General features: G+C 42.8%; 1 protein-coding gene and 1 pseudogene across 1 annotated transcript; one reads left to right on the top strand and one right to left on the bottom strand.

Annotated features, from left to right (window-relative positions):
- LOC104804999 overlaps positions 1 to 1,689 on the top strand; it is an 8,342-nt pseudogene extending 6,653 nt beyond the window's left edge.
- Positions 1,690 to 3,591: 1,902 nt separating this feature from the next.
- Positions 3,592 to 7,166, bottom strand: LOC104804993. The gene is made up of 3 exons (XM_010529383.1): positions 6,298 to 7,166; positions 6,045 to 6,223; positions 3,592 to 5,827 (listed from the first exon to the last, which is right to left on the bottom strand). Exon 3 carries the CDS (start codon positions 5,789 to 5,791, stop codon positions 4,793 to 4,795), a length of 999 nt encoding a protein of 332 aa, XP_010527685.1. The 5' UTR covers positions 5,792 to 5,827; positions 6,045 to 6,223; positions 6,298 to 7,166; the 3' UTR covers positions 3,592 to 4,792.
- Positions 7,167 to 12,417: the final 5,251 nt, after the last annotated feature.

The raw sequence follows: 12,417 nt of genomic DNA, 5'->3' as shown, positions 1-12,417 counted from the left end.
TGGAAAATGGCCTAGTCAAAGAACAGAACGGAGACATCTTATGGAAGTTCGTAGACGTCGAGAGTAGGTATCGATCATTCAACATGGCTTACTCTGTCCTACCTCCTCTCACCCAAGAAGGCATCCAATTTGAAGTCGAGACGGATATTGGCACGGACTCCGACCAAGGATACTCATCTCACGGGTCCTGCTAAAGGCCCGCTCGGTCCTCCCTCTTCACCCTCACCCCTTTGCATTTATTTCGGCTAGCATCGCATTGCACTGTAGTTCCCTCACATTGCATAGGTTTCATGAGTGTCGGAATACAAGAAAGCAAGCAAAATTAACGGGTTGTAAAATGATGGAATTGAGGGTTCTGGGTTCGGGATCCCTCAAGAATTGCACGGACGGTTGATGATGCTACAATACCTTCGGGTTTATCTTCCAAAAGGGGGTTTCAAGCATTTCATCTAGGGTTTGTCTCTCCCGAGCTTAAACTCACTGCCTAGAGAGTCGATTCACCCATTTTCCAATGACCCAAATGATCTCTAGATGCATTAATGTACCCCATCATGAACCCTAAGCAAGCTCGTCGGTCCTTCCTCTGATCAAACTTCCGGGATCAATTTCGCCAATGGGCGACCGCTCGGCATAATGAGCGGGCCGCCCATTTTCTCTCTGAGCCTTCCGGGACTTCTCGATTCCGCTCCTTTTTCGTGTCTTGTGCGTGAATGTCCTCGTTTGATCATCCTGCATGAAAAATGGAGAAAAGAATCCTACCCATGACCGTCTAACGTCCTATTATGCCTAAGGTATGTGCAAAGTATGATGTAAGACGTTAGAAAAACCGGTGAAAATCCCGTGTGATCAGAAACCGTTTACGGATTGAATCCGATCACATCCTTGGACCTTGTAGCACTACCTAGTGACGAATAGGTGAACGTAGAAGGGGGACAAAGGGCCGAGTTCATTAAAGAACTCCATCAGCAGGTGCATGACAATATTGCTCGGAAAACCGAACAATACGCCCGCCAAGCCAGTAAGGGTAGAAAGGCCGTAACGTTTAACGAAGGCTATTGGGTCTGGTTGCATTTTCGCCCGGAGCGGTTTCCCAACAAAAGGAAGTCCAAGTTGGCACCACGCGGAGACGACCCCTTTAGAGTCATCGAGCGCATCAACGATAACGCATATCGGCTCGAACTTCCTGGTGAGTATACCGTTTCTAATTCTTTTAATGTTACTGATTTGCGTCCTTACATTACAGGATCTGACTTTTCGTGGGCGAAAACCTCTCAAGGGGGAGGGAATGATGAGGACATGGAGCCGAAACGCGAACACTCGGAGCTGGAACCGGAGCAGGAGCACTTGGATACGGAGCACACGGAGCTAGGAGCGAACATGGACCCCTCGGAGCAATCAGCCGAAGACCAGCCCTTGGACACGTCAAGTGATCAAGACGTTACACGATCACTTGATCCCGCAAAGCTCGACAACGACCATCACACGAAGGGTGCTCCACGAGCATACATTAGGGTCGAGCCGCCAATCACTCACGCCAAAACTCGGGCACTTCGCCAACTGCTATATGGCATCGTTGATCAAGTCTTGAGTGGGACACGGGACAAAGACGAGGCCAACGCACCCCGACATGGCCTGCATCACGTCTTCACCATCATGGCCGAACCCTACATGCAAAAGGAAGCTTCTTGAGCTGCAAGCAAAGTCCCAACAGCTATATTCCTTCCAACCACCACATTAAATGCATTTTTGGCTCCTCTTGTGCATGTTAAGCACAATTAAGATCCCATTCTCTTTCTTTATAATTTCGAACTCTCTCTTGTAATTTTCAGATTGGTTATCGAATGAAATTTGCTTGAGTTTATCTCTTTCTCTCGTCTTTGGTGTGTCCAAATGCGATCCAAGCTCGACGATGTGTCCGCGGCTGTTCTAGGTTCGGTGTGTCCGACCTTCGTCTCTTTTCCGTCACTTGTCCGTTTAACCATTCTCATCCTTGATTCGAGTTCGAATTCGAGTGCCTCTTTCGAGTGTCGGTGATTGAACTCGAACCCCATCCGCTTATCACTTCGACTCTCCCACCCAATCCCGAATTCGAGTGCCTCATGCGAGTGCCGGTGATCGAGATTGGCAGCCTTCCATCCTCTTCCGATCTGGGCGTATATCACTATCCTTATCCTGGATACTCTTATCCGACCGAATACGGGCCAGCAGGTCCATCAGGCGCCCCCGCATATCACCACATCCAGCCGGAGCCGATAGTCATTTCGGACGACGAGGACTGTTTGTAGTTTATTTTTTGATTTGTTCTCCTTTGCGCTTGTACACCTTTTATAACCGATGTACATTTTGGGCCTATTTGCTATGTGATATGTTTTCTTCTCTTCAGTGTATATGAGTCTTCATCTATTTCATACGATTGTTATGCACTTTGAGGTATTCTTGTGATCAATAGAGAAACATATAGCAAAGTACGAACAAAATTCAAAGGAAAAGACACAAATTAATAAAGGAAAATACATGCTTATACAGAAAGGAGAGACGATCTACACACGAGCTCAATCGAGCTAAGCTTTCTTTCTCTTCTCTTACATTATTAATTCCCTATTACTTTAATGTCTATTATTTCTCTCCGCACCTCATCGGGTTAGACTGACACCGCGGACGGTGTCAAGTTTATGTCTGGGGAGGTCTAACGCCCTGAGAGCTCATTTCTAGCAACTGCATACACGTTTCATGCATTTCAGCATACACATAAAGTTTTTCAAAAATATTGCATCAATCTGCATTAGTTTTGCATATCACTTGCATTCTCTGCATGACATATACATTTAGAACTGCATCCGCATGAGTATATAGCTAAGACACATAGGAAACATGCATAGAAAATGTTTTTGAGAATGCTGGTTACCTGACATATGAATGATAGAGTAGAGATTCTTTGATGTTTTAGTGAACCAGACTTAGGTTTTCCTAGGTATAGACCGGATTGTCGAGTTTCATTCAAATTGATTGATTGAATCTTGGAATGATAGCGTTAGCTTGTGGGGTACACTAGAGTTTAGAAACCAGGACTATTAGAACTGTCTAGCCAAGCGTAGAAGTTTTCCTAAGAACCGTTCTGATACACGCTCTGATACCAAAATGATACACGTCTCGGTCTCGGAAGTGTTTGTCTCGGATCAGGGATGGAGTCACAAGCCAATCATCCGCTTCTAGGAGCACTCGAACTCAGCTTGGACAAAGAATGGAAATTGGGGGTGGAGTCAGGGCTAACTTTCCGATCCCGAGGGGGCACTCGAGTCCAGTCGAGACTAAAAATGGAAACAAAGTGGAGATGGGGTCGGGACTCAATCACCGGCACTCTAGCGAGGCTCTCGATCTCAAGTCCGACGAAGTATGGAACGAAATGGATAAGTAGATGGATAGAAACCTTGGACACACCAAGGGTACCTCAGACAAACCAAGGGATAACTCTCGAACATACCAAGAAAAGATAAATTTCGGACATACCGAAAGAAAAAGTTGTTTAAACTCGAAAATACTTGATAGATTTAACAAAATTCTTCTCTTACATGACAATACAAAGGTCTTTATATAGGTTAGAGATTCAACCATAAATTAAATGAGAAAGTACATGCAAAGGGGTGTGAGTCTATGCATTTATTGGGGTATTTGGGAAGAAACTAGCTGGTGGAGATGACTTTAATGAGGTAGTAAGGAAGAAACTAGTTGTTGGAGATGTCTTGATTGATCAAAAACAAGGAAGACTCGTGGTTTCCATCTGTGGCTCGCTTAGCACGTGATGAACGAATGTGTTGAAGCGCTTTTGAAGACCTTGTGCGTTAGCTCGAGTGAGTGGTAGCTCAGAATGAGGTGGCACTGAATTTGCTCGAAGTGGCACTCGGGTTGCATGAAGTGGCACTCGGTTTGCTCTAGCTTTTGGTTCGACTTTTCTAGCTTCGTTGAGCGTGTTTTCTATCTTTTGTTTTGGCTATGTGTCCTTGCCTAGTTGTGCTCCTTCCGTCCGTGCTCCATCCATTTGAGCTTCATTGTCCGACTCCTTGTCCGATTGTGCTCCATCTAGTGGTGCTCCATGTATCCTCCCGTTACGTTCCTTGTCTATAGTATTTTCGATGGGTCCAAGGAATGCATCATTCTCTCCCTCTTCTGAAGATTTTGCCCTCAAAACTTGCTTACCTACATCAAACGTATCCAAGTCAGCATTGTTAAACACAAAAGATACATTATACATACCTTGGTCTTGAAGGATGTGTTTGCATCGTTTCGGCGCTCCTTAAGTAGGTGGAAATGTTCTTCTTGTGTTTTTCTTCTTCTGAAGGGCTCATATTTCTTTTTTATCTAGAGAAGTAAGACAATTGTGCTCCTTGAATTATTCATGATTCATTGATAAGGGTGTCCAGTTCCATTTGTTTGGATGAGGCTTGTAGTCATACACGCTTGCTTTGCCTCAACCTCCTTTTTGCCAATATACAAGCTCTGCAAGATAACAGTAAAGTCTAGAACAATAAAAATGTTAGTGCAACTTGTGTTCTCATCAAGTTGCTTCTTCTGATCATAAACAAGAATAAAGATCATAACGAAGTTATCGCGTAAGGCTCTTGGAGTAAGGAACACGACCCAAATGTGTGTTCGAGTGTTGGTGGCGTTGTAATGTCGGATCAAGTTCTCCACATTTGTAACTTTCCCCATTCAAATGGTGCGTCCTTTTTTGGTGCCATGGGCATTAAACTGAACATGTTGCTTGGGTGTCCATTGAGTTAATGGCAAGGGATACTCAAGACATGCAGAATTTGAGCTTGAAAAATGCACGTAGCTGCTTCTTCTTGCACTTCTTTGACCCTTTCATCAAAATGTAGTACTTGCGAACAATTAGCAAGATATAGAACAACAACCTCGTTAGTGTAGTAGGTACATCCCTTGAGATCTTTATAGAGGTAATCGTTTGGAAAGTTCGCATTTGTTGCTCAAGTTGCACAACATACTCATCGACGCATGAATCATAGACAATAATAAAAATAGGAATAAAATTAACGGTTGCTCCAATTTTTTGACTTATGATGCAAGTGCGGTTGTTGGTGGTGTCATTTGTCATTGCCGATGGTTTGCTTACAACCTTGAAGCCAGTATTTTCCTTCTTGGACGTGACTTCTATTTGCTCAAACCAATCCAATCGTATCATTCCTATGTCCCATTTGACTTTGTCCAAGTTCTCACCTACTATCACATTCTCCGATTTGTTGGCCTCGTCATTGCTTTCCGTCGCTTTCTTGTTGTTGGAATCCTCAATGATGTTCTTGACTCCAAATGCATCTTTCTTGACATCATGCATTTCTTCATTTGCATTCACAACACTTGTGGGTACTTCTTTAGTCACGAGGTCGGGATCTTCGACTGGTTCCTCTTTCTCTTCGTTCACGTACTCGGTTACCTTCTTGGACATAACCTCATACTTCTCTTCGAGATTTACCACAACCTCAACTATGGATTTGGATTCCCCGTCATCCTCGATGATGATTTCTCGTTGGTTGGGACATTCATGTGCTATATGACCTCGATCCTTACACTTGTAACACATGACCTCACGTATATGATTAGTACACGAGGAAAAAGTTGTGTTACCTATTGTGGTGGTTTTCGTTGAATTTATGATGGGTTCTCCCTTGTCTCGTGCATCACTATCCTTCGCCTTGGCTTTGTTTTCGTTTTTGACAAAGCTATTGCTTATAGGCTTTTTTGCTTGTGTGTGCCCATTCCTTGTCGGGCTTTTGTCCATTTGTTGCTCTATGTGAATTGTCGTATCCACAAGATCCTGCAAATCATTATATACTTTTTGTTATACCTTTCTAGCGATTCAGTCTTGCAAGCTATCTAGAAAGTGTGTCATGATTGCTTCTTCTTTGCCATCGATTTCCAAGTAACTGAGAAGCTGTTCAAATTCTCTGAAGTAGCCCTCAACCATCTTCTTTCCCTGCGCTAAGTTACGAAACTTGTATCGCAATTCATGTAGAAAATGTTGAGGAACATACCTTCTACGCATCAAGATTTTCATCTTCTTCCAAGTGGTGACCGGATCATAACGCGTACGTCGTCGATCGATCTCTTCTCTTTTCCACCAAGTGAAACCATCTCCTATGAGTTGGCTTTCGGCATATTGCACCTTTCTAAGCTCCGTCCCTTTATAATCTTCAAAAATTTCTTCCATCCGCTTCTCCCATTCGAGATAAGCTTTCAGATTAGTTGTTCCCAAAAATAAAAGAGATCTCGGATCGGATTTGTTACCTCGGGTATGTTGAACATATGGCTGCTCACGGATGATCTTTTCTTTCATACCTTGTTCTTCAGAGTGTCCACGATCATGTACCATTCGTTACTTTTGGCTTGGTTGTGGACAACTATTACCATTACCTTAGTAGATTTGAGTCGCTTGACGTTGTTTTGGTACATTTTCAAGACGAGCGAGTCGTCCTTCAATGTCTTGAAGAATTTTCAACATAACACTCTTGCTTGATCCTTTGTTAGCTGCCACACTCGACATGTTTTCAATCAAAGCGTTTCAACAAGATAATGACTACAAAAGGTATGAATTTTCGAATCAAAACAAAACTTGAACCTGAATTTTTTTTAGGTTTTTCTTTCGAAAACAAAATGAAGATTAATAACAAAGATAAGATAAATGATAGATATCATCGTGATTACGATGTCCATTGAAGCGTTGGCTCTGATACCAAAATGATACACGCTCTGATACCAAAATGATACACGCCTTGGCCTCGGAAGTGTTTGTCTCAGATCAGGGATGGAGTCACAAGCCAATCATCCGCTTCTAGGAGCACTCGAACTCAGCTTGGACGAAGAATGGGAATTGAGGGTGGAGTCAGGGCTTACTTTCTGATCCCGAGGGGGCATTCGAGCCCAGCCGAGACTAAAAATGGAAACAAACTGGAGATGGGGTCGGGACTCAATCACCGGCACTATAGCCCAGGCTCTCGAACTCAAGTCCGACGAGGTATAGAACGAAATGGATAAGTAGATGGATAGAAACCTCGGTCACACCAAGGGTACCTCGGACAAACCAAGGGGTAACTCTCGGACACACCAAGAGAAGATAAATTTCGGACACACTGAAAGAAAGAGTTGTTTAAACTCGAAAATACCTAATAGATTCAGCAAAAGTCTTCTTTTACATGACAATACAAAGCCCTTTATATAGGCTAGAGACTCAACCATAAATTAAATGAGAAAGTACATGTAAAGGGGGTGGGAGCCTATGCATTTATTGGGGTAGTTAGGAAGAAACTAGCTGTTGGAGATGACTTTAATGAGGTAGTTAGGAAGATACTAGCTGTTGGAGATTCTTTATTGATCCAAAACAAGGAAGACTCGTGGTTTCCATCTGTGGCTCGCTTAGCACGTGATGAACGAATGTGTTGAAGCGCTTTTGAAGACCTCGTGCGTTGGCCCGAGTGAGTGGTAGCTCAGAATGAGGTGGCACTCGGGTTGCATGAAGTGGCACTTGGGTTGCATAAAGTGGCACTCGGTTTTTCAGAAGTGGCACTCTGTTTGCTCTAGCTTTTGGTTCGACTTTTCTTGCTTCATCGAGCATGTTATCTATCTTTTGTTTTGGCTGTGTTTTCTCGCCTAGTTGTGCTCCTTCCAGTCGCGCTCCATACATTTGAGCTTCATTGTCTGACTCCTTGTCCGATTGTGCTCCATCTACTTGCGCTCCATGTATCCTCCCATTATGTTCCTTGTCTATAGTATTTTCTATGGGTCCAAAGAATGCATCACGTTCTCCATTCGTAGGAATATTAGGCCCTAGTATAGTCGAACTGAGCTTAAACCACTGTTTTACCACTCTTACTTTTAGCTCGTTAGACAACAGGCTTCTCGCCTGGAGGTGGCGGCAATCATCACGAGATGAGTTGTAAGCCTTGTACCATACCTAGACTTTTTGACTTTTAGACCTATATATGCCGAGATACTCTGGAAAATGAAAGTAAAAAAAAAAGTCGGGAAAAGGGAGAAAAAGAAAAAGAAAAAGAAAAGAAAGAAAAAAAAGAAAAAGAGAAAAAGAAAAGAGACTCCCGAGGCAAAAGAAGTAGAAAAGCGTTTTATAATTAGAAGAGTATCTATACTTAGAGTGATATGCATAGACTCTCTTCTACACTCACCTTCTTAGCTTTTCCCATAACCTTAGGACCGAACTATTCTTGTGAACAGTGATAAATAGGTTTGGAAAACGTGTTTGGTAGATAGTTAGAACAGTCTGGGTGGCACTAAGCGATAAGAAAAACCCCATAATTATTATTCATTCCGAGGGACGAGAGATCATAGTAGAATAAACTTGATTCCATTGACGGTAGCTAGAACTAGATGAGAATCTCGCTTTTGACATTCATATGGAATCGACCCTTCGTTCTCATTCTCCCTTTTTAGATTGTTTTTCCTAGAGTTTTTTGCACGAGGACGAGCAAAAGTCTAAGTCTGGGGGAGTTGATGACATCGGTTTTTGACATTATTTTCCTATGGATTTAGCTGCATTTCACCCCTCTTTTCGGTGCAAATCTAGCATTTAGGTCATATTTTGCGCAAAATACCGTTTTCTTTGCTTTTTGATGTAATTTCAAGAATACTCGCGTAATCAGATGAAAACAGAGCTAAAATGATGTTTTTTGACCTTAATTAGACCAAGTGGACGATCATGAACAAGCTAAGGAAGGTCACAGACTTGTCGAAGGCGAGAAACGGTCTTCGGAGCCGCACAGGAAGGATCTCGATGTTGAGAACATCGATATGGACATTTATAAACAACGATATCAACGTTTTCAGCTACCTCGAGATTAGACTTTCAGATTTCCAGATCTAGACATTCCCGAACATCGATATCGATGTTCCATACCTCGAGATCTGAGCAGTCCAAATATCGACCTTTCACAACGTCGATATCGACCTTCTGAAACCTCGAGATCTTGACACCTTGGGAGAATATCGACATTAACCTCGATATTTTGAAATGTCTATAAAAAGGCCGTACGGAAACTGAGGGTTCGACACTTTACACATTTTTCGATATTGTTCGATAATTTTTGGATCTAGACGTTTTTGGAGACGATTTGGAGTGGAGATTGCTAGATTTCATTGTTCAAGGATTGATTCTTCATACTATAAGTCTTCTATTCCTTTTTCTATTGAAATGTTGTATGAATCCATGTCTATTTCGTTTTTCTCCATGATGTGTGAGTAGTTTAATTGCTGTAGGTTAGGGAATCTAGCCATGTTACGGAATTATCAATGTGCATAAACGGTTGAATGCATATCTAAGTTAGATCTGGTTTTATGAATTGAACGTAATGCTTTCTTAAGATTGATCATCCTATAGAATTGAACCTGGATTAGTTAATTGCAAAGGAATTTGGATTTATTAATATCAGAATTCGTTCATAGGATAGGTTCAATTATTAATTCTGAACGCATAGGTTGGACTTGATAAGGAATTCTTAATTCGACCTAGGAACTATGATAGCGAACGTTAATGCTTCTACCATAGACCTAAAGATGCGGAAGCTGATAGGAAAGCGTTAGTTAGAGAACGAAGATCCCTGACCAGACGCGTTCTAGGAGGCTAGAGTTTTCTGAATCGATCTTAGGCTGCAAACCAACCACATCTACTTAGATAATCTGTAGCATCGGTGAACCCCCGAACCTACAGTGCCTTTAATTATATTTTTCTCCCAACCAACCAACAATCTTGCTAGGATCACCATCGGCACCATTACCTCTCAGTCCCTGTGTTCGACCCTGATACTATGTCGAATTTGTACCCTTGCGGAATCGACTTAGTCTAGGTATTTATTACTTGACCATCCATTCACCTAGATTGGCATGATCACCCATCGTACCTCGGGTTAGCTATGGAGCCTGGTCGGGAACGTCGTCGGTTCTCGCTGTAAGTCTAGCAGGTCGTGTCGCCATTTCACTGCACTACATTAAGGCAGTTTAGTAACTAATGATCGATAACTGCATCATCAATGTACGGACCTCGACACATGAGGATTTCCTTCGGGCATGGTTTGAAAACATTTTGTAGAAAACTGTTAGGTAATGAGTACGATTCCTTCCCGTGGAAAGAATGTAGCTCTGATATCAAAAGTTGTGACATCTGTAATCCGTATATAGTATATAGGTTGTACCACATGGATAAATATGATAATAAAATAATACAGAAGCTAAAATATGAAATCCAAAAACATTTTTCAAACTAGAGTAAGCAGGGAAATACATCACGCGATCAACATCGCAAAACAACACATGTCTGAATGATAAATAATACAATCGTACAAAAGACATGAATGCATGTCCCGTAGTCCAAAATACAAAACTCATACAAGATGTTACCTCTCTCAAGTCGTTGTCGCCTAGATGTGCTACGTGTACTCCACGTGATTTGAAAAAGATAAAACCAAGAGGACTAAGCATAACTGCTTAGTGAGTAGTCCGGATTATACCCGGTAATCTCGTTCTCAGCAAAAATGGTACTAAACGATGATTCGCAATCAACATAGCACATTAACAACCATGCATAATCACATCACATCAATCACATTCACATCAATCACAATCATACCCATATGACGTCGCATCATAGGGTTAACCATAATCCCTAGTCAAATCGGCAAGACTAGGAGCGCCTCATACGCCCGAGTTTGCCGTTGCATCACACTACTATATGCGTCTCACGCACATGCCACTTCTTGTGACTACCGATGTCAAGTCCTGACACAACGGAATACAATCACAACCGTATTGAGTCCATCATAGGGTTAGTCATCAACCCTAGTCAAGTCAGCATGTCTAGGAGCGCCTCTACGCCTGTCACCTCGCGTGACGTTGGCCGTCGCGTCGCACATGACTATATGTGTCTCACACGCTCGTCACGTCGCATGACGGTGATGATTGCCTCGCACTACCATATACAAACACAATCATGTATTACTCGCGTCGCACAAGCAAGCTACAAACATAGCACATATCATGCATATATATTCCCGATACAATCACGACGTCGCGGTATCTGACCCCTACCGATCTATCGTTAATCACCATGCAAGCTACCTAAAATAATCACGCAACAAGTCACTCTCATCATTGTGTCGCACATCTCACCGCTCGTAACAAATCGAAAATTCATTGAAGAGTAGGTTATGCGCTTTGGACCGGTCGGTCTACTGCCCAGACCAATCGGGCTAGGCTCATCGTTCCATCTCTAACTTCTCATTCGTCCATCCCACTTCAGTCTGTTTGGACAACGCTTGTGAGTCCATTCGGACTGCAAGTCGGTTCGTCCGCATTGGCACTGTCGATTCATCTTGACTGGGACTGCCGGGTCATCCGGACTAGGTTTATCAGTCCGTTCAGACTAGGTAATCAGTCCGTTCGGACTGGTTCTGCATTCATCTTCTCCACGAAAAAAAGTTTTCTAGACCGACTTCTTTTGATCATTTCTCATTCTTTTCTCAGCCAAATTACGTCCTGTTTGTTGCTAAAAGTTCGTTGAAATGTATTCTATCTCATACAAGTGAAAAATCATCGAAATAACACAATAACACGATGAAAATGAGTTCACACAGAAGTAACTCAACCGACTCACCTTGTTCTTGGCTCAGATTCAGTTTTGGCAAGTTCATGCTCGTTTTCTGAGCTTCTCCACTTTGAGAACTCCTTCTAGACACTCTAGGGCAGTCTTTCTTTGCATCCTGGAGCTCCTCTCTCACTCTTTCTTCCTATTTTCACCTTCTCTCTCCTTCTCTCTCTTTTCTCTTTTCTGTAACTTCTCCCCAATAATGGCTAAGTGCTGAGCTTGGAGGGTGTTTATCCCATAGGAGATGGAGCAAATGGGCTCAACCCAGATCTAAAGTCGAGCCTGCATCAGCTTCGAGGTGTTGGGTGGTGATGGTGTTGGGGAATCTACGGGTTCCTAGCATGCGATCATATCGATCTAGGGTTTGGTTTACTAGGTTTCATGCAGCGGAAGAAAAATCTAAACCTAGTCAAACGTCACACGCAACCAAACTCGCAGAACCCGAAAGATCGTGTATATCACCGAGGGAATCGTTACATACCTCGTTCTCGATGAGACTTGAAGTTTGTTTTGATCCGGGGCCTGTTCTAAATCACCAAGAGCTGAAAGTACAGCTCCTCTACACGTATCCACACCGACGGGAAAGATTCCAAACAATTTGGAACGAATCTGCTAGGATTAGTGAAGAAAAGGGTAACTCAAGAGACGAGATCCAATCCCGGGACAATAGAAAAGCTGTTTGGATCAGGAAATTCGTGGGAGACCTGGGCGTCATTCCTAGCATTGCAGATCCCATTGAGTTGTATTGTGACAACAATGGT

Source organism: Tarenaya hassleriana, unplaced genomic scaffold (genome assembly GCF_000463585.1).
Source record: "Tarenaya hassleriana unplaced genomic scaffold, ASM46358v1 Cleome105, whole genome shotgun sequence".
In the NCBI taxonomy this organism is placed as follows: domain Eukaryota; kingdom Viridiplantae; phylum Streptophyta; class Magnoliopsida; order Brassicales; family Cleomaceae; genus Tarenaya; species Tarenaya hassleriana.
Note: the sequence above shows the minus strand (reverse complement) of the source record. Positions and strands in the feature narration are given on the sequence as shown.